This window comes from Naumovozyma dairenensis, chromosome 2, assembly GCF_000227115.2.
Source record: "Naumovozyma dairenensis CBS 421 chromosome 2, complete genome".
In the NCBI taxonomy this organism is placed as follows: domain Eukaryota; kingdom Fungi; phylum Ascomycota; class Saccharomycetes; order Saccharomycetales; family Saccharomycetaceae; genus Naumovozyma; species Naumovozyma dairenensis.
The window spans coordinates 402,605-427,723 of record NC_016480.1 but is presented as its reverse complement, the minus strand read 5'-3'; the positions used below and the strand labels follow the sequence as shown (position 1 = coordinate 427,723).

Below are 25,119 nucleotides of genomic sequence, written 5' to 3'. Positions count from 1 at the left end.
ACCTAGTACAGTAGTAAGTAAGTTAAGTCTGATACGGTTTGCTACTATGCAATGTATATATATATATATACATATTAGTAAAAAATTCCTTGAGATTCTACATATTCCAGTATAGCTGTCTGTCCCCTAAAAAGTCTGTACAATGCTAACAAATGGTAAAGTACAAATATTACCAGTAATCCAAAACAAGCCGGAGCAAAGGGGATACAGAGCGTGTAGAAATAGCCCATTGTCAATAAAAGAATAATACCGTAAAGAAACCATCTGACAGGTGAAGCTGTCGCGATAATCTCCCTTGACTGATTATTTAATATTTTGCTGCTCAACGCATCAACAAGAACCTCTTGTTCTTTTTCTTCCGCTTCATGGAAAGTACTACGGAATTCTTTAAAATCTTTACTTTCCAGTAATGACTTAGTATATTTTTCCAGACCATTTGCTGTTAAATTGGACAACGCTTCATTGAATATCGTGATCATCCTTTCAATCGTTATCAAATCTTTAAAGCAACCTTCTAACAAATCAACTCTATTTCTATCAACTAGATAATTTCTCATCATATATCTGCTTTTCCAATCCAAATACAAAAGATGAGAATTAACAATATATTCGGTTAACCTCTTCATCGGTTTAATCAAAACAACATCTCGAATAGAATCACCTAAACCCGAAAGAGAAAATTGTTCCATCGAATCAATCATATATTCTAAACCTTTTAAAGAATTTTCAATATCATCTTTCATTTTTAAATATGATAAACAACCAATCGGAATAATAGCTGTAGTGGTATCATTTAAATACCCTGACCCTAATACAACATTTTTTTCTAACGTCGTAATAGTACTTCTTAAAGTTTCAGTCAAATTCAAATTGCTTGAACTTTTTGACCCACCATTCAATGTCAATAATAATGAAACATAATTATTCTGAATGGATGCATTGCCATTATTATTATTAATTTCTTGACTTTTAATTCTTTCAAGAATCCTTTGGACTCTAAAAAAATTAGATTCATCATGGGTAGATTGGACAATAGGAAAATTTACAATAGCAGTTACATTGACTGGAGATGGAACAACAAATGTTGCTAAATAGGTAATAAGGAAATAGACTGGAAATAAATTCATTCTTGGTAATGAATGTCCGTTCGTCTAGTCTTTTTTGGCAATATATTACAATAAAGTTTTTTTTGAACAACAAATGAAAAGAGAGGAAAAAACACTGGGGAAATTCCTTTGGAGTCATCGAGTAAAAGACAAAAAAAGTATTTATTTGTTGGCTTTGTTGAAACCTTTTATTTTTCTGGAAAAATTCGAGCATTTCATAGAAGAGATGTTTTCTTTTGTTCAGGAAAAAAACTCCGAAGTGACAGATAAATAATAATACGGTCATATAAACCCATATACCCAACTCTATATCTTTTTGGATTTCAGGGTGTAAGGGTAATATGTCCTGTGTAGGATCAACTTTCGTAGCTATATAGAATATAAGACTAAGTTTTATATATATATATCTAAAAGGTATGTTGTCAAGAATAAATTGGCAACGTATGGCTCTTTTAGGAAAAAAGAAAAAGTACTAAATGACAACGAGCACTTTCAGTGATATAAGTACTTCCAAGAATATTTTTTTGAGGATATTTCGATCGATATGAGAACCAGAGAAAAAGGTTTAGTGAGGAATAGCCCTAGGCCACCCTTATTTCTACCCTTTTCTAATGAGAGGTTCCTCATTCAGCTGGAAATACAATACACATACTTAAGCAAATAACGTTGACGTCTAGTTTTATGTAAGGTATATATGTTCTAGAACAACATGTTTATTGATTGACGCAACGGTTATTTTTGGAACAAAGGCAAATTTGACAAACTAATGCCGCGACAGCGGAGACACATCTGGTATATACATTTAGGAACACGCTCCGTGCTGGTTCCTTTTGGCTAAGTGAAGTACTGGTTTCAAATGTAATTCTTTGGAAAAAAAGGGAAAGAGTCTAAAATATAACTTGAAGCAACTTATATCCCAACCAGAAATCAATTCTCACATATGGTATTTAATAGGGCCAACTTAAGCACAAATATTGTCAATTTGTCATATTTTAACAACTCTACCCCGGGTGGGATTCTGAAGCCTTCTTGGAAAATATAACTTTTAACGGGACCCGGCGGAAGTTTGTTAGTGCCTCATATTCTGTAGTCTTACTGCAGGTGACTTCAATGTCAGAGCGTAGAAGAGAAGATCCAACGTAGATTTGATAAATTTATATAATTTATTTTTTCTGATATAGCATAACATTGAAGAGCCGTTAATTTATTTGGAAACATTTAACTCCCTTTCCAGTAAAAAAATATCAGTTGTCTTCTCTAATTGTATGATACCAAGCTGCTAAACACACACAAGTAGAAATATTAAATCGTGTCGCATATTCCATAAACCCGCGAAAATGTGTCGCGCCCGCAGCTTTGCTAGTCATCGGCTCGTGAAATGCTTCGCGCGCTCCGTCGTGAGATCTTTCATGATTCACACACAACATCCAGTAAGACCTCGAATTTTAACTAACAATTCTTAGAGAGATAGATATGTGAGATGATACAACTTGACCAAAATATCTGAACTCTTACCCTATGTTTCCATCCAAGTAATCAAATAACAAACCTCTATTATCTGACGCAGAGATACTACGGTGTATTTCTTTCTCTTTTTGGCGTAATAAAGGCTCTGGAGAGGCAATAAAAAAAATAGTGGCCCAGACTCATTTCATATTAAAAAACATTAGTATGCTTCACAACCGCTCGATCATACAATCATCGTCATACGTAAGGCTTCTAAATGTACAACGTTCATCGTCAGTACCATCATCATACACTGTGGGCAAAGTTCTATTCTCGACTACCAGGACAACTTTGAACAATAATGGTGGTGGCGGTCGTACTCCGATTCAAATATTTCGTGATACTTTCAAGAAAGAATGGGAAAAATCTCAAGAATTACAAGACAATATTAAAGCATTACATGATGCATCTGGCAAGCTAAGCGAGTCAGAAACTTTCAAAATGGCTAAAGATGCCTATTTGAAAGCTCATAAGGGTAGTACTATTGTTTCAAAAACTTTGAAAAAGACCGGTGAAACTGTGGAAACCATGGCTTCTAAAGCTTGGGATTCAGAAATTGGGAAAAATACAAGGATTGCTGCTAAGAAAACAGCTGAAACTATAGATAAGAGTTTTGAACCTGTGAGGAAAACTCAAATTTATAAAGATGTCTCAGAAGTCATTGATGATGGTGATAGTTCAAGATATGGTGGGTTTATCACTAAGGAAGAGAGAAAATTGAAAAGAGAAAGAGATCTGGCTTCAGGAAAGAGACAAAGAGCTGTGAAAAGTAATGATGAGGCAGGAACAGCATTGGTAGCAACAAATATTGAAGCAAAAGAATCATTCGGTAAAAAAGTGGAAGATTTTAAAGAAAAGACTGTTGTGGGTAAAACAATGAAAACGGTTAAGATGAAGTTATGGGATGAAAGTGAAAATCCATTAATTGTTACATTAAGAAAAATATCAAATAAAATTAGTGGGTTCTTTGATGAAACTGAGTCTGCTAAAGTTTATACCCAATTTAAGTTGATGGATACTACTTTTACTAACGATGGTTTCACCAGACATTTAAGAGATTATATAGTTCCAGAAATCTTGGAAGCATATATTAAAGGCGATGAGAAGGTATTGAAGAAATGGTTTAGTGAAGCTCCTTTCAATGTTTACGCTGCTCAACAAAAAGTCTTTAGAGAACAAGGATTATTCTCAGATGGTCGTATTCTAGATATTAGAGGTGTAGAGATTGTTAGCGCCAAACTATTGGCTCCACAAGATATACCGGTACTGGTTGTTGGCTGTAGAGCTCAAGAAATCAACTTATACAAAAAGGCAAAATCAGGAGAAATTGCTGCAGGTGATGAGTCAAACATTGTTATGTCTTCATATGCCATGGTTTTCACAAGAGATCCAGAACAAATAGATGACGATGAAACAGAAGGCTGGAAAATCCTTGAATTTGTCCGTGGTGGATCCAGACCATTCAATTAGTTCGGTAGTTAAAAAGCGGTCATTTTTTTCTTAACCAGATTTCCCATATTATTCCTTTACTTTGTAAATACACTAAAGTCATAAAAGGAAAAACACGGAATTGAATCAGCATAGACTATATCCTTGTTAATATCTGTATCTAAACACTTAATGTTAATAGATTGTTGTAAAATACGAAAAATATATCTATATTTATCATTCATTCCCGTAAGTGTACTTGCAATATTGTCTATACATTTATAGCTAATCATTCGGTTTGAGATATGCCGATTTCACAAGTAGCCACAACTTCTGATAGTAAGCTCATGATCTAGTGTTCTTCATTCCACTGACAACAATCAGCAAATTTTACTAACTTTCCTCCGAATATGTCCAACGAGCTCCCATAAGTTAAATCAACTTTAGCATTACTTAATTTCTCCACAAGATTCAAATCCGTGACACTTTTTGCACCACCAGCGTAGACAATCTTTATAGATTCTGAATGTTTAATATCTTTCGTCCACTCGTATAGCTTAGTAACGAGTTCTTCATCGATACCCTTACATAGACCTTCCACATCTGCTGCATGAATCAAAAATTCGTCAGAATATTCACTCAACAATTTGAAAACCTCTTCATTCAATTCTAAATTAGTTAATGTTTGCCATTTATTCATAGCGACAACCCACTTATTAGACGGTGTCCTTCTACAACTCAAATCAATCACTAAACGATCTTTACCGCATATTTGTGAAATCTTCTTTAATCTATCCATTTGAAATGATCCATCTTTATCGAAAAGCCAACTAGTAACAATGACTTTACTAGCGTATACTAGCCACTCCAAGCAATTGGTATCATTAATACCACCCCCCACTTGTAGGAAATTTGGTGCCTCCTTTAGGGCTTCTAATGCTGCTGTATCATTGTTGGGGCCCAATTTAATTACATGACTACCGGTAACGTTATGGGTTTTATACAATTTAGCATAATGAGATGATGGATATTGTGATACAAAGTTGGTTTTCAAGGTGTCTGATTCTGTTTTTTTGTTTGTTTCTGTTAAGGTACCTCCGACAATTTGCTTTACTTCACCATTATGCAAATCAATACAACCTATAAATCTTGTCATTTTTTGGTCTCGTTCCTTTTTTCTGTGATAATGTAAAGACTAGGCTCAATTACTCACGACTGTTATATAATGATTGCAAGGATACCGAATTCATAAATACACAACGATAATTAGATTGAACTATAGCTTGACGTTCAATGTCATTCCAAATCGATATGCTACCCATCGAATATTGAATATCTTCATATTTTCGATTTACCTGCAGTAACTTAATTTTTCAGTATAATATATATAATATGACTCGTTATCTAATTGATTTTTCTGTTGACTTCTTCCAAGTACAAATATTCAATACATCATTTCGACCGTGTACACCCATACCCCCTTTGAACATCAGTACATTATCTGGAAACTGCCTCAACTTTTTAAATATTTTTCCAAACTTTTCGCTAATTTTCAGAAGTTATGGCCGGGCAACGGTGTTCCATAATAAAGTATTGGTTGATATGTATAAAGATATTACAAGATGAATAAAATAGAAGGGGCAGTATTGCAGAGACTAAAGGTGGCTATCAAACACCTGATTAAAAGAAAGCGTATGTAGAATCCCCAAAAGTTACTCGGAAAGATGCCGTAATTAGAAAGTTGAACTTAAAACGACGAATATAACTGTGGCCCAATATGATTAGCAATTAATTGAGGACATGAACACGAAATACAGGGACGGTAGAGACGTCATGAACTGCCAGTGCATAATAGAAAACCATTTTGTAAAGGGATTGGTGCGTCTTTGGTACAAGATTTGAAGTAAACAAAGGACAGTTTTATTAGGGGTGGTGCCTGGAGTAATATATTTCATTTCAAATTTGGTTAACACACATAAAAATGGTCTCCAATCAATTAACAAAGGATCATCCGAGACAATAAAACAATTAATCATACACCATAACTAACAAGCTGAATATATTAAAAAAATATTATATCCTATTGAAAAATAGAAAATGGCTAAATCTAAGAATCATACCGCTCATAACCAAACCAAGAAGGCTCACAAAAACGGTATCAAGAAGCCAAAGACCTACAAGTACCCATCTTTAAAGGGTGTTGATCCAAAGTTCAGAAGAAACCATAAGCATGCTTTACACGGTACTGCTAAGGCTTTAGCTGCCAAACGTGCTGCTGCTAAGAATTAGAATAAAGATAATGCATTCTAACAATAATATTTTTTAACACATGTCTCTTCTTGTAAAATTATTATATATACCTATATCTACATTCTAAAATTCAAAGTTTCCCTCAACTAGATATTTTTTCAAAAGAGTTACACCTCACGCTGGACCTGTATGTAGCACACTGATTAGAGTGATGACAGTAATTTCAGAGATCAATAGTAGTACCAAAAGAAACTTAATTAAAGCTTGACTTAACAAGATATGTGCTCTTTTGAATTTGTCATTTCGAACAATGTTGTCGTTGTTGTTATTATACTTGTCGGTGACAAAGTTGTCAACTTACCTAGTGGTAGCTGTAAACATTTTCTATGGCGAATAGCCGCCAAACAATAAATTTGCACCGGAATTAACACCCATGCATTTTTGGTGATATTTAACACCCGTACATATAAAGTAAGTTTTTGAAATAAAATACAAAACTTTTTTCAAATTCTTGAAATGAGACGGGAAAAGCTCCGGAGGGGACTACGAAAGGGAAACCAAAAGATTAGTGGGACTGCCCTCCTTCCGTTCCCAGTGGGAGCCCTTCCTAAATGGATTGAATTAGGCCCAGGGAGAGCCTACCCACAGCTTACGGTAGGTAATAGCTAATTATTATAGAAAATTTCAATATGTGAAATATTGGTATAACTTGAATCATATAGTAGAAGGTCAAGAAACCAGATAATTAAGAAACAATGGGTATGTTATAACGATCAGAACGATGTGAACGATGTCATTTGTAAAAGAAGGAGAGAATAATAAATGAAAAGGGAAAGATCTTGATAATCTATCGAGTTATGAAACAAATCGGATTATTGAACTTTTAGTATTAAACGTCGATAAAAGAAATGAATATACTACATATGCATTTGAAAGAGAAAGGTTTAAAGTACCTTTTTATAGTTTTAAAAAAAGAGTTTATGAGTTGAATTACTGAAACTAATGAGGAGGATTGTATATTGAGAGATTCAGCCAATTGTTAGAGAACTTTATTTTACACATAATATAGAAGACGATGGCAAAAACCGAAAAGAATCGAGTCCAACTAGATCGCAATGGAAAATTCCAAGAACAACCTTTCTCCCTTCAAATCGTTAATCTTGTCTCTTTTACAATAATGAAAAATACATTACAAGAAAAATAAGAAAGAAGAAATCAAGAACGAAAAGGAACATAATTAACTAACAAAAAACCGAATTTTTTCTTCTAACGGAGAGAAAAACATGAATTTTATTTTATATAGGTAGAGTTATTCGTAACCAAAGAAAGGGTGCTGGTTCTATCTTCACCTCTCACACCAGATTAAGACAAGGTGCTGCCAAGTTGAGAACGTTAGATTATGCTGAACGTCATGGTTACATCCGTGGTATTGTTAAGCAAATTGTTCACGATGCTGGTAGAGGTGCTCCATTAGCTAAAGTTGTTTTCCGTGACCCATACAAGTACAAGTTACGTGAAGAAATTTTCATTGCTAATGAAGGTGTCCACACCGGTCAATTCATCTATGCTGGTAAGAAGGCATCTTTGAACGTTGGTAACGTTTTACCATTAGGATCCGTCCCAGAAGGTACCATTGTCTCTAATGTTGAAGAAAGACCAGGTGACAGAGGTGCTATTGCTAGAGCTTCTGGTAACTACGTTATCATTATTGGTCACAACCCAGATGAAAACAAGACCAGAGTTAGATTACCATCTGGTGCCAAGAAGATTATTTCTTCCGATGCCAGAGGTGTCATTGGTGTTGTTGCTGGTGGTGGTAGAGTTGACAAGCCATTGTTGAAGGCTGGTCGTGCTTTCCACAAGTACAGATTAAAGAGAAACTCATGGCCAAAGACTCGTGGTGTTGCCATGAATCCAGTTGACCATCCTCACGGTGGTGGTAACCATCAACATATTGGTAAAGCTTCTACCATTTCTAGAGGTGCTGTTTCCGGTCAAAAGGCTGGTTTAATTGCTGCCAGAAGAACTGGTTTATTACGTGGTTCTCAAAAGACTCAAGATTAATTTTAAGTAATAAAAAAATAATTTTAATTTACTCTTTAACTGTTTACTGTCATATTATAATTAATTATATTGGTTTTATATATATTTATTGCACACACTTTAGGTCTTTTATTTAAAACCGTAGGTTAGTTTATTAACCCTTCCTCCATGATATGTTAAAAAAATACACCATTGTGTTTTATCAATTATTAGTTTATGTTTATGCATGGTTCCAAAATGTTTCTCATTTGGTATCAGTTACCAATTTGTTCCGTAAGCTGGGAAAATTATTAAGATGCCAGGGCTTCCTGACTCAGACAGAAAGCCGGCCTGAGTCAGGGAGAAAAGCCAAGAATGAGAATAAAAAAAGGGGAGTCAACCTTGTTTGTACGGACATTTCTCTCGAATAGAAATCTTTGCTCGATACGTTAATAAATAAAGATATTATTATTTGAGATATATTATAAAAAAGGTAGGGAAGAATATGAATATACATGTTCATGTACTTATACTTCTTATTTGTACGGGGCTAGACCTTCTTTAATTAGAAGATCCATATGATATAGTAAAGTTCTTGATTTTTCTCTCACTGCCAAAGTCTTGTCGAAGATATTCTGTTTAACTAACTCACGTATTCCAAGATCCTCAAGGGTTTGACATCTTTTAATTGCAGCAAAATTGGTTGGAAGATTTGATGAACTAAGTGTTGTATCATTGTCATTATTATTAGGATGGGCATACATAGTTTCATCATCAGCACTTATCGGTTTATCATTCGTATTTTCTTTGGCTGTAGTTACAAACACATTGCCATTATTTTCATTAGTTCTGGTTCTTAAATCTAACAATGTACCATCAGATTCAGCTCTGATACTTTGATGATGATGGTGAGGGTGATGTTGTTGCTCATGATTGGCTCCTAATGAAGAAGAAGAGGAGGAGGAGGAGGAGGAAGATGGCAAAGATGAGGAGTCCGCGTCATGATTGCTGGCACCATGCCTTCTTCTTTGACTTATATCTAATCCAAATTGAGAATAATGAGATACCGTAGAATCCCATAAAAGATTATTTAGAATCCATAAACTTGCTAATTTTAAACTTGGATCATTGTTAAATCTTCTCTCGACGGCAGTATGATAGTTGATGTTGTCACCAGATGATAATATTTCAGATATGACTTTTAAAATTTCATTTTGATTCATTATTAATTTTTTCTTGTTTTCATTAAGTGCAGCTAAGTTCACAATGATATAAAGTATACCTTCCAATGCCTTCCTTTGATCAGCATTATATGGACTAATTTGTTTGATTTTCATTGATAAGAATTCAAATAAGTTATTTGATTTTGATTCATGTTCATGAACATTGGTAGTAGTGGTAGTAATAGTAAAACCGGGTGCTTCGTTAAAATTTTCGATAAGTAATTTAATAATTTTTCTTGAATTTGAAGTTAAATTTCTAATTAATTGGAAACATTGAGATTGAACAGACCAATTTGGATCATTAATAAATTTCAGAATGAGATCCATACTAATTTTATCTAGTAATTGGAATTTTTCAGAATTTTGACAATTATACATTAAATTTCTTAATATCCATAAAGAATTTGTTTTAATTTGATTTATATGTTGAATATTTTTTTGGTCAGATGAAATGCCCGAATCAATGAAAAATGGTTCATTTAAGATGGCTTGAATAATATCAATGATACCGTTTTTGACGATAAATGTTTGTAAACTTGAGAATTCCATAACAAAGTTACAAATACATGCTAATGAATTACTCATAATTTGTAATTCCATATTAATTAGTTCATTCAATATTGTCTTATCGTTGTTATTTCTGGTATGATTTTGAAAAAATGATAAATCCTTTTCCAATAAGGTTAATTGCAAGTGAATCAAATTAAATTTTCTTAATGATGTTTTCAAAGCCATTGGACTTCTTGAAAGAGACTTTAATAAGGATAACCACGATAAGATTAATTTTGAATCGTAAAAAGAAGGTAAATGTTGATTTAAATCGGCAATTGAAATGAATTGTTTTGAATTTAATTCGAATTGATCAATTAATTTAATATGCGTTTGTAAAGAATCTTCTAAAGAAATGATAAAGGCATTGTGTTTTAGTAACAGTGAACGATAAAAATCATCATTAGAAGATAATGCCGCAAAAATTTTAACAATTTTTGTTAGAGTCTTTGATATGTGATAGTTTTTCCTATCTTTTGATTTCAATTCAATTTTTAAACAATTTCTGAAAATTGTTAAGAATTTATCAATCATATCAACTTTGGATAATAAGAAAACCATGGGGTTAGCTGTCTTTACAGGGGTTATATTGTTGATGGTATCAATGTTAACGTTAGTGTTCATGTTATTATCGTTATACAAGCTGATTAATTGTAAAAGAACATCGAATGGATCATACCACCATGGGATTGAATCATAATCGAAAGATTCTAAAATGAAAGGCAATAAAGATTTTAATGTTTTCAAAGATTTCCACTTGTTCTGTTTTAGATGTGGATTTAAAAGAGGGAATATTTGAAACTGTAATGCAGAACATCTTAATTGTATGTTATTTTTATTCTTTAAGAGACTTTTGATGAAGATATCAAATGGTATATTGATCCATAATGTTGGACTCGAGAAAAGGGAGAGAAATCCATCACTTGTCTGGTAACTGTTGCTATAAATAGCCATATATATTACAAGTGATGAAGAAATTAATTGAGAATCTAATTGATTGTTTATAATTATTGGATTTGGTATTGTAGTAACGAAATGAATACCCTTATTTGAATAAGGAGAATATTTCGGTAATTTCCTCATCTTTTTATTTTTCAATTGCTCATCATCGTCTGTTGTCATTGTCTGTTGCTTTTGTTGTTGTAGTTTGATTGGAAGAATATATTTAAAGTCGATTTGATAAGAATATTTATTGGAATAATTTAAGAGTAAATTTTCAATAGACATGATAAGATTTGATAAAGGAATGAATTGATCTAATTTATTCAATATCAGAAATATATCTAATAAAGTAATGATTGAATTAGTTTGGCTTTGGTTTTGGTCTTGATCTTGCTTCTCTTTGGGGTTATTAATCAAAGAATTAATTAAATGAACAAGTCCTTCTTGAAGGTAGTCAATATGAGGATATTGTTCAATGGAACAATTTTGTATAGTTAATTTTAATAGTTTGAAAAACTTATAATTAATTATTGGATGATTAAGCGGGATTGTTTTGTATAATTCGAGATTGTTATGATTATGGGTATTAGAAACTATAGAATAGATTCTTTGCACTAGATTAAGATATAATGTTCCTAAACTGTCTCTTATGTTTTGTTCTAAATTTAGAATTAGGTATAATAAATCCAATTTCATCGATTGTTCATTGAATGGATCAGTATGAGAGATAGATAGTATATGGTCTAATAATTGGACATTTGGAAGGACATAATATGTAATTTTATTCATCGGGTTACCCACTAGTGTTGTTATAAGTTGTTGGAGATCATCGATGGTTAGTTGTGACGATGAATTGAGAGGGGCGGAAGATGGGTGAGAAGATACCATATTACTATAGTAATAAATAACAAAAGTAGATCAGAGGATATGTCTTAGAATAACAACGATAAATTAAATAGTTTTTATGGGCAGTTTTCCATCGGTCAGTTGGTTGTGCTTGACTTGTGGATGAAGCGTTGCTTATCATTAAGGCAAACATGTATAGATAATTTTGTCTATACTTTAAATATAGAATTAAGGGTTTGAGGGACACTGCGAGATATGCCCACGCTACGTAGTTAGTTCAACTTTTTTTTACCCGTTTCACTCATACGAGTATCTCCGAATTAACGGATGAAAACAGCAATTTAATTTTAGGGTTTATCTCGCCCTATTTTTTGTAGGCCTAATTAGGGCATGTATTAGAGTGTTCATCTGTTCCTTTTTGGGAAATATTTCCAGTCTCGGCTTGATTTCTTTGCGGCATGCGTTCCCACGCATTTTCCTTAGGGCCCTTCCCAATTAGGCTACGTCTGAGAAAGCAATGCAGAAGTCTGTATTAGTTGTAAACAAATAACAACAGTCACAATAATGGTACCAAAATTATTTTTTCATCGATAAATAAACAATGTGTTCCCAATTTACGTTCAGAGCTTTCTCCCCATCCTTTCTTATTCAAAGCAAATTTGTTGGCCCATAAACGACGGTATGCATTCCTTATTCCGAGTCATCAACGTCATATTGCTGAAACCTGATTCAATTGCTCCATTGAACCATTCTGGTGCTTCATTTGTACTAACATCATTTGAACTTACCCTTTTTATAAGCTTTTTTGCTTCCAAATGTTCAGAAAGAAATTCCTCTAACCCTTTAAAATGTGCCTCACATTGCCTATGATTCATCGTCAAGTCTCGGTTTCTTGTGCTACTGTTCAGTAATGAATCTATTAATCCTTTTATCCCAAGTAGCTTCTCATTACTTTTTTTCTACTTCTTTATCAACAGTTTGCTCACTATAATGTGGATCAGTATTTGCTTCAAAATCAGAACCTAAAATGTCTATACCATCGGCTCTTGAGATATTATCAATTATCCTTAACACAGTCGGCGGACGAACATTAATAATTCCAGTATGATGAAACTTGTGGGTTAACTCTAAAGTAATAAGACCATACGTCTCTCTATACCTAAAGAGGAAGTTGATTGGCATTGGAATTCTTTGATATGAGAAGTATAAATCTCTCTCCCATTTTTACTAGTAATATCTTGACGACACTCAAAGGTGACTGTTCGTTTATCATGAGTCGAATCTGAAGGTTTCTAAGAGATATTACTACGTAGTTCTACACCAGTAATGCGATTGATATCGCTTTTCATCCTCCTATATAAGTTTTGGGGCTCAACACTACTTGGTTCAAATGCAAGATCAAAAGTACTATAAGGTATAGTTGCTACAACGTCAAGACATAGATTGTCCTGGAGTTTTTTAGTCGACAAAATCTCGAGTACTTCATCGAAAGAGTAGAGTGAAGTTTTTTCATATTTCTCCATTCTTTTCTTTTTGTTGGCCCAAGACAAATCAGTGGATCGACCTAAGATATTGGCATATTCTGCGTATTGACTTACACGTGTTCTTCTTTTCTTAGTTGCAGGCGTCTCCATATTGCAATGCGATTTTTGGTGGTCTCCGAAAGAGAATTTTAAAACAGGATGAAGTTTATTCATTCTTGACATTATATACAGATAAATTTCAGTTATCTTTTCTCCGAGAAATTTTGTTTTTTCGCGAAGACTTTACCGCCGAACAATATTTCCTAAAACGGAAGTATAAGTACCTATTTCCTAATGCCCTTACAAACCGAAAATAATACCTTGGGTTTTTACCAATATAAAATATTAATTTATAAGGAACACCCCAAATATATCAAAATGTTTATCATCAGTAATGATAGAAACTGCGGTATATTTTATTTCAAAATATTGAGAATTAACAATATTTACAAGAGAGTTCATTTATTTTGCTCTATTACCCTTACATATGGGCTTCAACAAGAATACCAATTTATATATACTACAAGTTGTAGAGAAAAATTATATGTGTGCTCCAGTGAAAGCCAGTATAATGATCCATTTGTAGCTTGATGATTATACTTGCTATGAATGTCTAATAGAATACATTTTTTTTCTATTATTATTTAAATAATTAAGGTTGATTATCTATAGTGGACAGGACAATTTTCCTTCTATTTTCGTTCGTTCACTGTAGTGAATAATTTAATGTACTATAAATTCATATGCCAGTCAGTACCCTATAATTATATGTTTATTATCAAATAAATGGAGGGGGTTACGAAATGAAAAATTAAGGTAATAAAAATACTCTCGTAATTGTTTCAAATATCAGATATTGTTTCCATCACTAAAACATACCGGATTCATTTCGTACTCGGTCGGCATGATTCAGAGCTGATCAATGAGAAATGATCTCGGGACTATGTTGGCACATTTATGTGTGAAAAAATGTAATATCAAATTTAATGTACATAAATGAATAGAAGATGATGAGGTTGACATATTATTGAAAGCAGTAATTATTCCAGAATAATCATTGCAAAACCATCAACGACAATGGTCCATCTACTCTTTACTGCGTTACATGGATTAAAGCGAGTTTCAGTCCTTGTATAAACCTGGAAGCCAACCAGGTTGATATGTGTGGTAAAGAGAATACGAAAAAACCAAATCAAATGGATGTGACTTGACGAGAAGTAGATACCAGAATAATGGGTAACTACCAAACTAGAGAAAGTAACATGTATTTATTGTCATACAGAAGCAGACACTCTTTGTTCTCCATAGAACAAGAAGTTAATAACTCTATTAGGTAGCGGTACTGATATGAAATTTTCAGTACATGTGCTAGCCATTGTGTAAAATGTAAACTTCTACTTACTTGTAACGATCCTTCTCTTCCTGTCTCTGGCTAGAGCAAAAATATAGACCACCTATTACTAGTACTACCACTACACTACTACAGTACATGGATATGTAAATGAAGTGTGACAGTTTTAACTGACACTGCCGCAACAAGTAAAAATTTGCCAGATAGCCGTCCCAAACGATGATTATCATAATCAGATTATGCTTAAGGGTGTTTTCCCTATACAACCAATCTCACGTGATCGGAAAGACCAAACAAAACACACCTGACACCCAGACACCTCCACCAAAAGGAGGAGCCCACGTAAGTCGTCTTCCTTTTTTTTTATAAACCCTTGTTTGGACGTCTGAACGTATGAAAATATATTAAATATGATGATTATCAAGGAAAAAGCATAAGGGAAAGTAAAATGGTACTGACATTACATAGCATTGTCTTGTATTGCTGTCATCTTCCGTTGAACCCTTGAACCCTTTCTCCCTTTTATGTTATATAAGACTATTAAATATTAATACTATTGTTGTCATCCCTTCAAACCTATATACTCTCATTATATAGTTAGGCAATCTCCCTTCAGTTTAAATCTTTAGCTATTCACTCAATTCCTTTGACTAAGATATAATCCTGCTGAAGACAAAGCACATAACACCAAACGCATTACAAAAATGGAAGCAGTTGAAGATATCCTACAAGATCAAACCATGTCTGCCATTATCTCAGAAACAATCACCTCTACAAGCACTGTTGCTACCAACACTATAACAATGACGTCCGCTTCCACTACCACTAGTACTAGTACTTCCACCATGTCTAACATTATCCCCTCAGCAGTTGCAAAAATGGGATGTATCAAAAAATACCTTTCATCTTGTTCATGTTGTTCAAACACATCCTGCTTCAAAATCTGTTCTGGTATCGCTGTTGCAATCTTATCATTCCTTCTATGGAAATTATTTAACCGTTCATCAACTTACGTTAAATCAAATGCAAAATTAGATGAAAAACCAGTTCCAATCACTAAGGAATCTCAAATTGATAACATTCAATTAAGATTCCAAAATGAATTCGTCACAAAGATTGATCCATTATTGGAATCATTCGATTCATCAGATGAACAACATATTTATAATCGTAATTATTATAATGAAATGTTATTGAAATTATTAATTGAATTGGATGATATCGATTTGACTACTATTGATGATAAACAAACTAAAATGGATATGAAGGAAAAGAGAAAATTGGTCATTAAAGATATTCAAACTTATTTGAAAACATTGGATTCTTTGAAATAGATATATAAACAGATATATACGTATCTTTCTTACACCCTTTGCTAAACTTTTTCTCTTTACGAAACGCCCAATTTTATTTCATTGATATCTATTTACCTTTTTTATGTATCGTATATGAGTTTATATTTTTAATTAGTTTTCTAACTTAAATCAATGTTCCTAATTTAAATAAGTAAAAGATACATTTCCTCGTTTCTCCAAAATGAACAAATTTGTACGTACAGGACATCTTTAGCTTTAATCGAAGTAATTCCGTAAGTATATGAGTGTTTGGATATAAAATACAGAAGAGATGACATTACTCTGAACAACAAATATCAGTAGCATATGAAAAAGGATAGCGCTATATTTAGTTTGCGTACCAACTGCTCCCTCACTCATTTGACTGAGAAGCGAAGTGGTTAGCTGGAAAATTCAAATACGTAGTACTAATTATACCTTACAAATTACCGCTAAAGTCCCATACGTTTATTGTATACAAATGTATGTTTCAGATTTAATTTAAAAAATGAAGAATGATCTCCGTTTTAAACAGGTATTAAAATTGTGTGTCCTAGACCACATTGTGCATGTTTCTTTACTCTTCGGCGAAATCGCGTAATTACCCTTTTGAGTAATTACATAGTTTCAGAAAACAATAGGAAACCAACGTAAGTAAAGATATCTTAGATGAATATTTTAACTTTGAAACATTAAAGAATTGAACCACATCATCTCACTAATAAACATATATATAGCATTTTAAAAAGATATGTGCTTTTCTTTCCAAGGTTCATTTGATTCTCATCGTTTCTTTCCTTCTTTCGTGACATTAAAGAAAGTAACATACCTAAACCTATACATTCGCTTATTAAAATCCAAGTTCACTTAAAATTATGACACAGTCTCGAATAAATCCATTCATTTGTTGTATTTATGTCCTTTCATTATTATGTTTATCTTCTAACGTATCATCTAGGCCATTGTCCAACAGAATAAATAAAAGAAATGATATTTCAGGACACCTCCATATGAAATTGGAACATATTCAACAAACCTATTACGCAACAACATTACAAGTTGGTACACCACCACAAAATATCACAGTATTATTAGATTCAGGATCTTCCGATTTTTGGTTAATGGATTCCAAAAATCCGTTCTGTATGGAAAATTATTGTAACTCAACTGAAATCCCAAAATATAATAATGATTTGATTACTCAAAATTTAACTATAGATTGTTCTTACTTCAATAAATATAATCCAGAAATATCATCAACCTATCAGAAATTACCAAATGACAACTCAAGATTTTATCTCCAATATACAGATGGATCCTTTGAAGATGGGATTTGGTCCAAGGAAACTGTTCAAATTGATAATTATAACATTACCAGTTTACAATTAGCAGTTGCAAATTATGCAACAACTCCAGTTGGTGGATTACTAGGTATTAGTTTCCCAAGAAGAGAATCAGTGAAAGGTTACGACGGTGCATTGAATGAATATTATCCAAACTTCCCGCAAGTCCTAAAGAATGAAAACATTATTGATATCGTCCTTTATTCCATGTATTTAAATGATCTAAACCAAGATGGCTCTTTATTGTTTGGTGCCATTGATACTTCTAAATTTGAAGGTGATATGATCACTTATCCAATGGTCAACGTCTATCCGAATGTGGTTGATAAACCAGCAACATTAGCATTAACTATACAAGGTGTAGCTGCTCAAAATACTAATGATTGCACACAAAATGAAACATTTATGACATCAAAATTTCCCGTATTGTTGGATTCAGGCACTACATTAATGAGTGCCCCTAAGGAATTGGCTGATAAGATGGCTGATTTTGTTAATGCAACATATAGTGAAGATGACAGGATATATATCTTGAATTGTCCATCACAGGAAGTATTAAATGATATTGAATATATTTTTGATTTTGGAGGGTTACAAGTTAAAATCCCATTGGAGAAATTCATTTTACCCTCTGATGATGGATCGGGACCATGTGCCTTTGGTGTTTTACCTGAAACAACTACTGATAGAATGGTATTAGGTGACATTTTCCTATCTTTCGTTTATGCAGTTTTTGATTTAGATCATTATCAAATCTCTCTAGCAAATATCAATAAGAATGCTAATTCCGAAAGTAATGAGGATTCAATAATAAATATCCCATCTAACGGTGCCATACCAGGAGCTAAAGTCGCAACTGTAAAACCGTGGTCCACACATGAACCTATAACAGTGACAACTAACATTGTCTCTTCATGTAAAGCGCCTTCTCATAGCACCATACACAAGGAATCATCCTCTAAATTAACGGATCAATCAACTGCTACTGCCACTTCAGTGAATATTATTTCGAAGAGTACAAATATTGTAACTTCTACCCCAACAGTACCGTCTTCACAAAAAGGAAACCTTAAAAATTCAATATCTATGAAATACGTTACAAAAACTGAAACAGCTCTTTCGACGGTATTAATTGGCGTTTGTTCTAATGTTGCGTATACCAAAATACTCCTTTAGCTCCAAAGAAGTACGCTACGTAATGTTTAAAGAGAAAAAAATTTAATAGTATCACCAAACAAGAATATAAGAAAAGATAGGTATATTTTATAAAGTATAATGTACATATATATTCTTTCCACTTCTTTAATTTTGAATAAAAATGATTGTAATGAATTAATCTATCATATAAAGAAAATATCACATCAATTTGGTACCTCAAATACTAATGACACACCTTCATCACCAGCTGTTACTAATCTCCTTAGACCTGTCGTACTATTTTGTTGCGGTTTTATTAATACAAAATCTAATACACCCATATTATGGCCTGTACAAACGAATTTCTCTTGTCCTGTCTTAGAATCATATTGATAAACTTTCCCATTTATACATGAGGCAAATAAATCATTATTATCAAAAATTAATTTTGTGATTGAATCATCTAGGACAAATTTATGTCTAACTCTCCATGTTGTAGTATCATATAATAATATTTCACCAGATACTAAACCTAATGCCATTAGAGGGAAGTTTTGAGACCATGCAATGGATTCAATTGATGCATCTAGTTCTTCTTGTTCCGGTTTTAATTCAATGACCGTTGATAATTGTAAAATGGCACCATTATTATTACAATTAATGATCGCTAATACACCATTATTGGCACCAGCAGCAATGATACCAGAATTACCATTAGTCAAACTAGAAGGTGCTAATGAAAGAGACACCCAAGGAGCTTGTAACCCCTTAAGTTCAGCTGGTGTAATTTTGAAAAGTTGTTGACCAGTGAAACAGTTCCAACCAACAATACTGCTATCTAAGGAACAAGAAATTAATTCTAATGATTCACCGTTGGCAGCTTTGTCAAGGTTGATAAACTCACCCATGGTACAATCTTGTTGGTGAGCAAACCCACTCATTAATTGTTCAAGTGACACATCATCGGACCCATTATCATTGATTTGATAACACCAAACAGACCCATCTGCAGCACCGAATGCAAATATACCTGGGACTGTAGGATGACATTTCAACCAAACGACTTCATCAACTTCTTGTAATTGAGAAACTTGTTTCCATTGAGATCCACTCTTATTACTCTTATGAAGTAAGATTTTACCATTCATATCCCCCGTGATCAAAAATTTCCCATCCATTGTGAACCCGGAAGCAATGACAGATTCAGTATGACCTTGTAAAGTACCTGCAAATTTAGGAGGATGAGAATGAGAGGTCCATAAATGAGCCACATTATCACCACCACCTGTGCAAATTAAAGGTAATGTTGGATGATGAGATATAGTAAATACAGAATCTGTATGTTTATCGAAATATGATACAGAGTTATTAGACATATCTATCTCTATGATATCTTCTCCATTTTGTCCTTCAGCTTCACCCATGGCGATATCACCGTCATGTTCAGTATGTTGTTCTGTCACCTCTTCTTCTTCTTCTTCTTCTTCTGGTAGTGGCAAATCGGTCCCATCATTCGTTAGGACGATTTCTTGATCGACATCTTCGTTAGTGATGAATTCTTCTTGTGGTTCTATTTCTTCTTGAGACATTTTTGTTTGTTTGTTGTTTGATTCTACCTTCACTAGAAGAGATTTTATAAAACGATGGACAGATTCTTGATAAGTAGGAAGATCCTTAACACCATTAACACACAGTTTTTAAGTATTAAATCGATGAGATGAGATCGAAAATTGAAATTTTTCAATTTTTTTACTAATTTTTTTTTGGTGCACGGGTACCCGGGACAATAATGATATTACTATTGTTACAATTTTATTATGTACAAAATGTTACACATATGCTATTATGGAGAGAGAGAAGGGAAAACTGTTTTGTTCTTTATTATTATTGAGATGATGATGATGTCTTTTTACCTTCTATGTTGTTCTTGTAAAAATTGCTTCTTGTTTAAGATTGACTCACTTAACCCACGTAATAATAATTTATTCATATCAACACGTCCGTTCTTAGCATTGTTATCTTCATACCTTTTATGCATATTGCTCTCATTGATATGGTCTGATAATTTTAGTAACTTTTGAGAAGATATCTTATCTAATGCAGTTGAATGAGAGTTAACATAATGTGAATTCATATGTAAAGCATCTAACTTGGTCATTAAATCTTCATACAATGATGACATCATTTCTGCTGGTTCCACTTGTGTTGACTTCGTCTTTATCGACAACTCATCTTCTTTTCGGTTGTTCTCAACGTCTACATCGATATTGTCATTTACAATAGACTTGATATATTTCCAGCCAAATTCGGGATCAACAGCATCTAGTGAAGTTGCCCATTGGTCAATTTCTGATTTAATTTTATTAATTTTTTCGTTTAATATATTCAAATTGTTCAAATTTTGAACATTTTTAGAATTTGGTAACAATTTCTTCTTTTTCTTGTTATTATTATAATTATTATTATTATAACAATCATCATCCACGTCATTCGTCACAGCACTTCGTATGACCTTGTTTTTGGTCTTCTTCTTCATTGTCTTTTTATTACTCTGATTTTGTTTCCTATTCTTATTCATGATTGCTTCTTCCTGTTTTCTTCTTATTGTTGTCGTATCATCTGGGAATAATTGTCTTAATTCTGTGTCTTCATATGATTCAAAACCATTCGTCAAATCTTCCTTTTCGTCCTCGTTTTCTTCTTCTTCTTCATCATCATCCGCATTCTCTTGTTCATTATCATCCTCATTTTCGACAGGTTCTGGTTCCCAATCTATATCAATTATACCTCTTCTCAAATCAGTGACGAAATTCTTAATAATATTCAAAGTAATCATATCCGTATTATTATTATTATTCGCAGTAGTATTATTCTGTCTCGCTCTAGATTTTGATATTGATTTTGATTTTGATTGTAAAATTTCTAATGATCTAATCATACACCAATTAAACAATTGTTTCAATTGTAAATTTTTCCCAAATGAAATATTAGCAATATGTTTATAAAATTCATCTTGTGGTATATCCTTATGTGGTGATATTATATTATTATTATCTTGTGATAATATTGATAATCTTTTACCCCTTTGTTGAGTTAGTGATTTCCTTTTATTCCTTGTTTGATTTGTTAAATTTGTTTGATGATAATTTTGATATGCGATATCATATGGATATAATGATGCAGGTGGTAATAAGTGTTGTGGTGCCTGTGTTTGTAAGGAGGATGACGGTATTCGAGAAGATGATGATGGATACATGGGACTCGTCATCATCATATTTTGATTAGATGTGGGATAAAATGGTTGTAACGATGAATTTGGCAAATATTGTGAATTTTGAACTGGTGATAATAGATAATTCGGCACTGAAAATGGTGGATGTGGAGGAGGAAATGAAGGAGGAAAAGATTGATAATTTTTAGGACTAAAGTTACTGTTCGGCGGTAGTAACTGAGCTGGAGGAGGAGGAGGAGGATAATAATACATATAAGGCATATATGGAGTTGGGCCTAAACCAGGAGCAGCATTCTGGATATTCATTCCGTCGTTCCCAGTTGAGGAATCCGATGAAACAGATCCACTTGCTTGGAATGGATTATCGACTTGTTTTTTCAATTGTTGTTGATGTCGCAGTTGCGATACAGATGCATGATCGGTCGGTATATTAACGTGGTCAGTATTATTGGTACGATTGTCAGCTTTTGAAGAAGGTGGGACCTGTATTGATGAATTAAAGTTATCTATCCTTCTTGCCCTATTAATATCTTGTAAATTATCCAGTCGTTCACCTAGGGACGGTATATCATTTGAATTTTTTATTCGGTGTCTTTTAAATTTAAAATCATGATCATCAACATTGTTGATATCTTGTTTATCTTGATCTGTATTAAAAGGAGACGATCGTTTAAGCTCATTTTTATTTTTATTTTTATTTTTATTATTCTTATTCTTATTCTTGGTAATCCCAGTATGGTTATCATCATCATTATTATTATCATTAGCTGTTTCAATTTGTATATCACTCTGTATTGATTTTGATGGATTATCTAAATGATCTGTCTTTATAGTTTGTATCCGTGTCGGATACATTTTTCGTTTATTAGGTGGGAGTTCCACACTCATCCCTGTAGTATCTTTTTACGGTTACAATAATTTACTACTCTGATCTTCTTCTGTCTCAAGTTGCCTCTTGTTTGTTCATCAACAACAATAACCATATATCAATCTATAGATCTATTTTGTTTGTTTGTTTATTTATTTGTTTACTTCGTGTATATTTTTCCTACTTTTAGTACTGCGGCAGAATACCGGCGCTAAGACGTCTATAAAACACATCACTCAAAGAAAATGACACAGTCCACTATGAGAGTATTCTTTGCTAAGTACAAAGTATTTAATCAAGGCTACTATCATCGGGCATTTATATATATATATATATATACATGGAGCCCTTATTATATACTATATACTATTTGTAGATTGAGATCATATGTAATTTTCAATTGTCATAACTAGTTTCTACCAAGTGACGATATAAAGTGCATGTGGAGCGTCCTTTAACTGAAACCTGTTAGATGGAAAGTAAACCTCTTCTATTCAATATTTTTCCTCTGTTAACATTATTACACTGTATCCAGCCAATGCCTGTTATATGTCTTTCAATGCGGGAATTACTCTTAACAAAATGCACAGTTTATAAGTATAATTCAAAGACCTATCAACTTTATTGTATCTTTTTGTATTTTTGTATTTTTGTATTTTTATTTATTTGAATTTATTTATTTTATTTATATCAAAATAAAATAGTAGTATATCAACTATATGAGGGGAGGGAGGGAGGGAGGGAGGGAGGGAGGGTTGAGAGAAAATAGTACATAAATATTAATAAAACAATAACGAATTTCTTTTTTTTTTTTTTCATGAAAATGGAACCGACATGGCATGGGTTGCAAGGGATCAATGTTCTAATATTTGTAAATTACCTGTGATGACAACATTTTCCAATATGGAACCATTTGGGATATCGATTCTTTGTCCATCAGAACAAACAATGATAACTGTACCTCTTAAAGTGACATCTTTACCTAAGAAAACGTTACCTGTAATGGTTAAATGATCTAATTCAACAATTTTTGGAATATGAGAAATTCTTGAATTGAAATTGGAAACTTTTTTAAAATGAGAACCTAATTTAATTAATGGATTTGGGCCAAATCTTGTTGGATCAAGTTTCAAAGCACCATGTTGTAAATAGAATAAATCAGATTTTACTAATAATAAATCTGAACAAGTTTTCACTGGTAAGAATCTTGATCTTGGAACCACTACACCATGAGCACCTTCAAAATGTCTAATTGCAGCACCACAAGCAGTTTCTAATTGTAATACATTAATTTCATGACCATTTCTTACAATTGTCTTACCATTTGGAATGATTTCCATTTGTAAAGCACTTGATTCAATTAATCTTTTAATTGCCTTTAAATTAATCCATAAATTATTTGTATTAAAATTTTTAAATTTTCTAATATTTTTAAATTCATCAATATGTTCCTTTGGAACTTGTGCAACTTCTAATAATCTAACTTGACCATCATAATTAATTAAAGTACCACCTTTCACATCTGCTCTTGTCTTATCGGTCAATTCCATAATATATTCAGCACCAGTTTCTAACATATGATTTAATATTTTCAAATCCACAGTAGCACCTAAATTATCACCATTTGAAACGAAAAGGATTTCTCTACCTTGAGCAATTAAAGCATCTAATTCACCAGAAGCATGTAATGATTCGAAAAGATCACCATGACCAGGTGGGTACCAAGCATCTAATGGGTCATTAATAGTAGTTGGCACTGGTAACATGGAATCCTTATATACTCTTGGGAATTTAGATTGATTAAAAGATCTAATTCTAATTCTATTAGCAGAATATTTTTTAATTAAATGTTCAGTATCTTTATCCGTATTAAATGAATTCATTAATAATAGGGGGACGTCACTATCGTATTGTCTATTTAAATGTTCAATTTGTCTTACAGAAAGGTCTAAGAAAGTGTTACCATCTCTAACTTCGATGACAGATTTTGGACCCACGCACCCCATTGATGTCCCAAGACCACCATTTAATTTTAAGACAGCCAATTTAGATAAATTAGTAACGTTTTCTGGTTGTTGACTGATAACGTTATAATCCACGACTTCATTTGGATTTGGAGATTTAATCTTTTCCCATTCTAAAGTGGAACCAGAAGATTTTTCAACAAGATATCTTCTGAATAGGGAGAAGAATGAATCTAATTGATTTTCGAATTGGAAACGTAATTGTTCATCTTTGACAGAATCAGCCAATTTGTTTAGAGCATTTCTCATTTGAGAAGCTGCGACATTACTTGTGTTGCTTTCGAAGGCATAAGTAGATTGAGTCTTTGTGTGTCTTTTAGATCCTGACATGGTTTTGATCTCTTGGTTGTTCGTTATTGCTTTTTTTAGAAGTACAGGAAAGGAATGGATGAATGTTGTTCCAATGAACTGTCAAAAAAAGAGGGAGAGAGAGAG

General features: G+C 32.8%; 11 protein-coding genes across 11 annotated transcripts; 5 read left to right on the top strand and 6 right to left on the bottom strand.

The window, feature by feature from the left end:
• Nucleotides 1-74: 74 nt before the first annotated feature.
• On the bottom strand, nt 75-1,127 carry NDAI0B01790 (uncharacterized protein; the record flags this gene model as incomplete). Its single annotated transcript, XM_003668408.1, has 1 exon — nt 75-1,127. One exon carries the CDS (start codon nt 1,125-1,127, stop codon nt 75-77), a length of 1,053 nt encoding a protein of 350 aa, XP_003668456.1.
• A 1,650-nt stretch (nt 1,128-2,777) lies between these two features.
• On the top strand, nt 2,778-4,082 carry TIM44 (protein translocase subunit TIM44; the record flags this gene model as incomplete). Its single annotated transcript, XM_003668407.1, has 1 exon — nt 2,778-4,082. The coding sequence occupies one exon, from the start codon at nt 2,778-2,780 to the stop codon at nt 4,080-4,082; it is 1,305 nt and encodes a 434-aa protein (XP_003668455.1).
• Nucleotides 4,083-4,392: 310 nt separating this feature from the next.
• Nucleotides 4,393-5,196, bottom strand: HIS6 (1-(5-phosphoribosyl)-5- ((5-phosphoribosylamino)methylideneamino)imidazole-4-carboxamide isomerase HIS6; the record flags this gene model as incomplete). Its single annotated transcript, XM_003668406.1, has 1 exon — nt 4,393-5,196. The coding sequence occupies one exon, from the start codon at nt 5,194-5,196 to the stop codon at nt 4,393-4,395; it is 804 nt and encodes a 267-aa protein (XP_003668454.1).
• Nucleotides 5,197-6,137: 941 nt separating this feature from the next.
• NDAI0B01760 (60S ribosomal protein eL29) lies at nt 6,138-6,329 on the top strand (the record flags this gene model as incomplete). The annotated part of the gene is made up of 1 exon (XM_003668405.1): nt 6,138-6,329. The coding sequence occupies one exon, from the start codon at nt 6,138-6,140 to the stop codon at nt 6,327-6,329; it is 192 nt and encodes a 63-aa protein (XP_003668453.1).
• A 716-nt stretch (nt 6,330-7,045) lies between these two features.
• Nucleotides 7,046-8,354, top strand: RPL2B (60S ribosomal protein uL2; the record flags this gene model as incomplete). Its single annotated transcript, XM_003668404.1, has 2 exons — nt 7,046-7,049; nt 7,594-8,354. 2 exons carry the CDS (start codon nt 7,046-7,048, stop codon nt 8,352-8,354), a joined length of 765 nt encoding a protein of 254 aa, XP_003668452.1.
• Nucleotides 8,355-8,848: 494 nt separating this feature from the next.
• Nucleotides 8,849-11,914, bottom strand: VID28 (glucose-induced degradation complex subunit VID28; the record flags this gene model as incomplete). Its single annotated transcript, XM_003668403.1, has 1 exon — nt 8,849-11,914. One exon carries the CDS (start codon nt 11,912-11,914, stop codon nt 8,849-8,851), a length of 3,066 nt encoding a protein of 1,021 aa, XP_003668451.1.
• A 3,536-nt stretch (nt 11,915-15,450) lies between these two features.
• Nucleotides 15,451-16,080, top strand: SNL1 (Snl1p; the record flags this gene model as incomplete). The annotated part of the gene is made up of 1 exon (XM_003668402.1): nt 15,451-16,080. The coding sequence occupies one exon, from the start codon at nt 15,451-15,453 to the stop codon at nt 16,078-16,080; it is 630 nt and encodes a 209-aa protein (XP_003668450.1).
• An 875-nt stretch (nt 16,081-16,955) lies between these two features.
• Nucleotides 16,956-18,599, top strand: BAR1 (aspartyl protease BAR1; the record flags this gene model as incomplete). The annotated part of the gene is made up of 1 exon (XM_003668401.1): nt 16,956-18,599. One exon carries the CDS (start codon nt 16,956-16,958, stop codon nt 18,597-18,599), a length of 1,644 nt encoding a protein of 547 aa, XP_003668449.1.
• Nucleotides 18,600-18,784: 185 nt separating this feature from the next.
• SQT1 (Sqt1p) lies at nt 18,785-20,149 on the bottom strand (the record flags this gene model as incomplete). Its single annotated transcript, XM_003668400.1, has 1 exon — nt 18,785-20,149. One exon carries the CDS (start codon nt 20,147-20,149, stop codon nt 18,785-18,787), a length of 1,365 nt encoding a protein of 454 aa, XP_003668448.1.
• A 320-nt stretch (nt 20,150-20,469) lies between these two features.
• DSN1 (MIND complex subunit DSN1) lies at nt 20,470-22,680 on the bottom strand (the record flags this gene model as incomplete). Its single annotated transcript, XM_003668399.1, has 1 exon — nt 20,470-22,680. One exon carries the CDS (start codon nt 22,678-22,680, stop codon nt 20,470-20,472), a length of 2,211 nt encoding a protein of 736 aa, XP_003668447.1.
• Nucleotides 22,681-23,514: 834 nt separating this feature from the next.
• NDAI0B01690 (UTP--glucose-1-phosphate uridylyltransferase) lies at nt 23,515-25,014 on the bottom strand (the record flags this gene model as incomplete). The annotated part of the gene is made up of 1 exon (XM_003668398.1): nt 23,515-25,014. The coding sequence occupies one exon, from the start codon at nt 25,012-25,014 to the stop codon at nt 23,515-23,517; it is 1,500 nt and encodes a 499-aa protein (XP_003668446.1).
• Nucleotides 25,015-25,119: the final 105 nt, after the last annotated feature.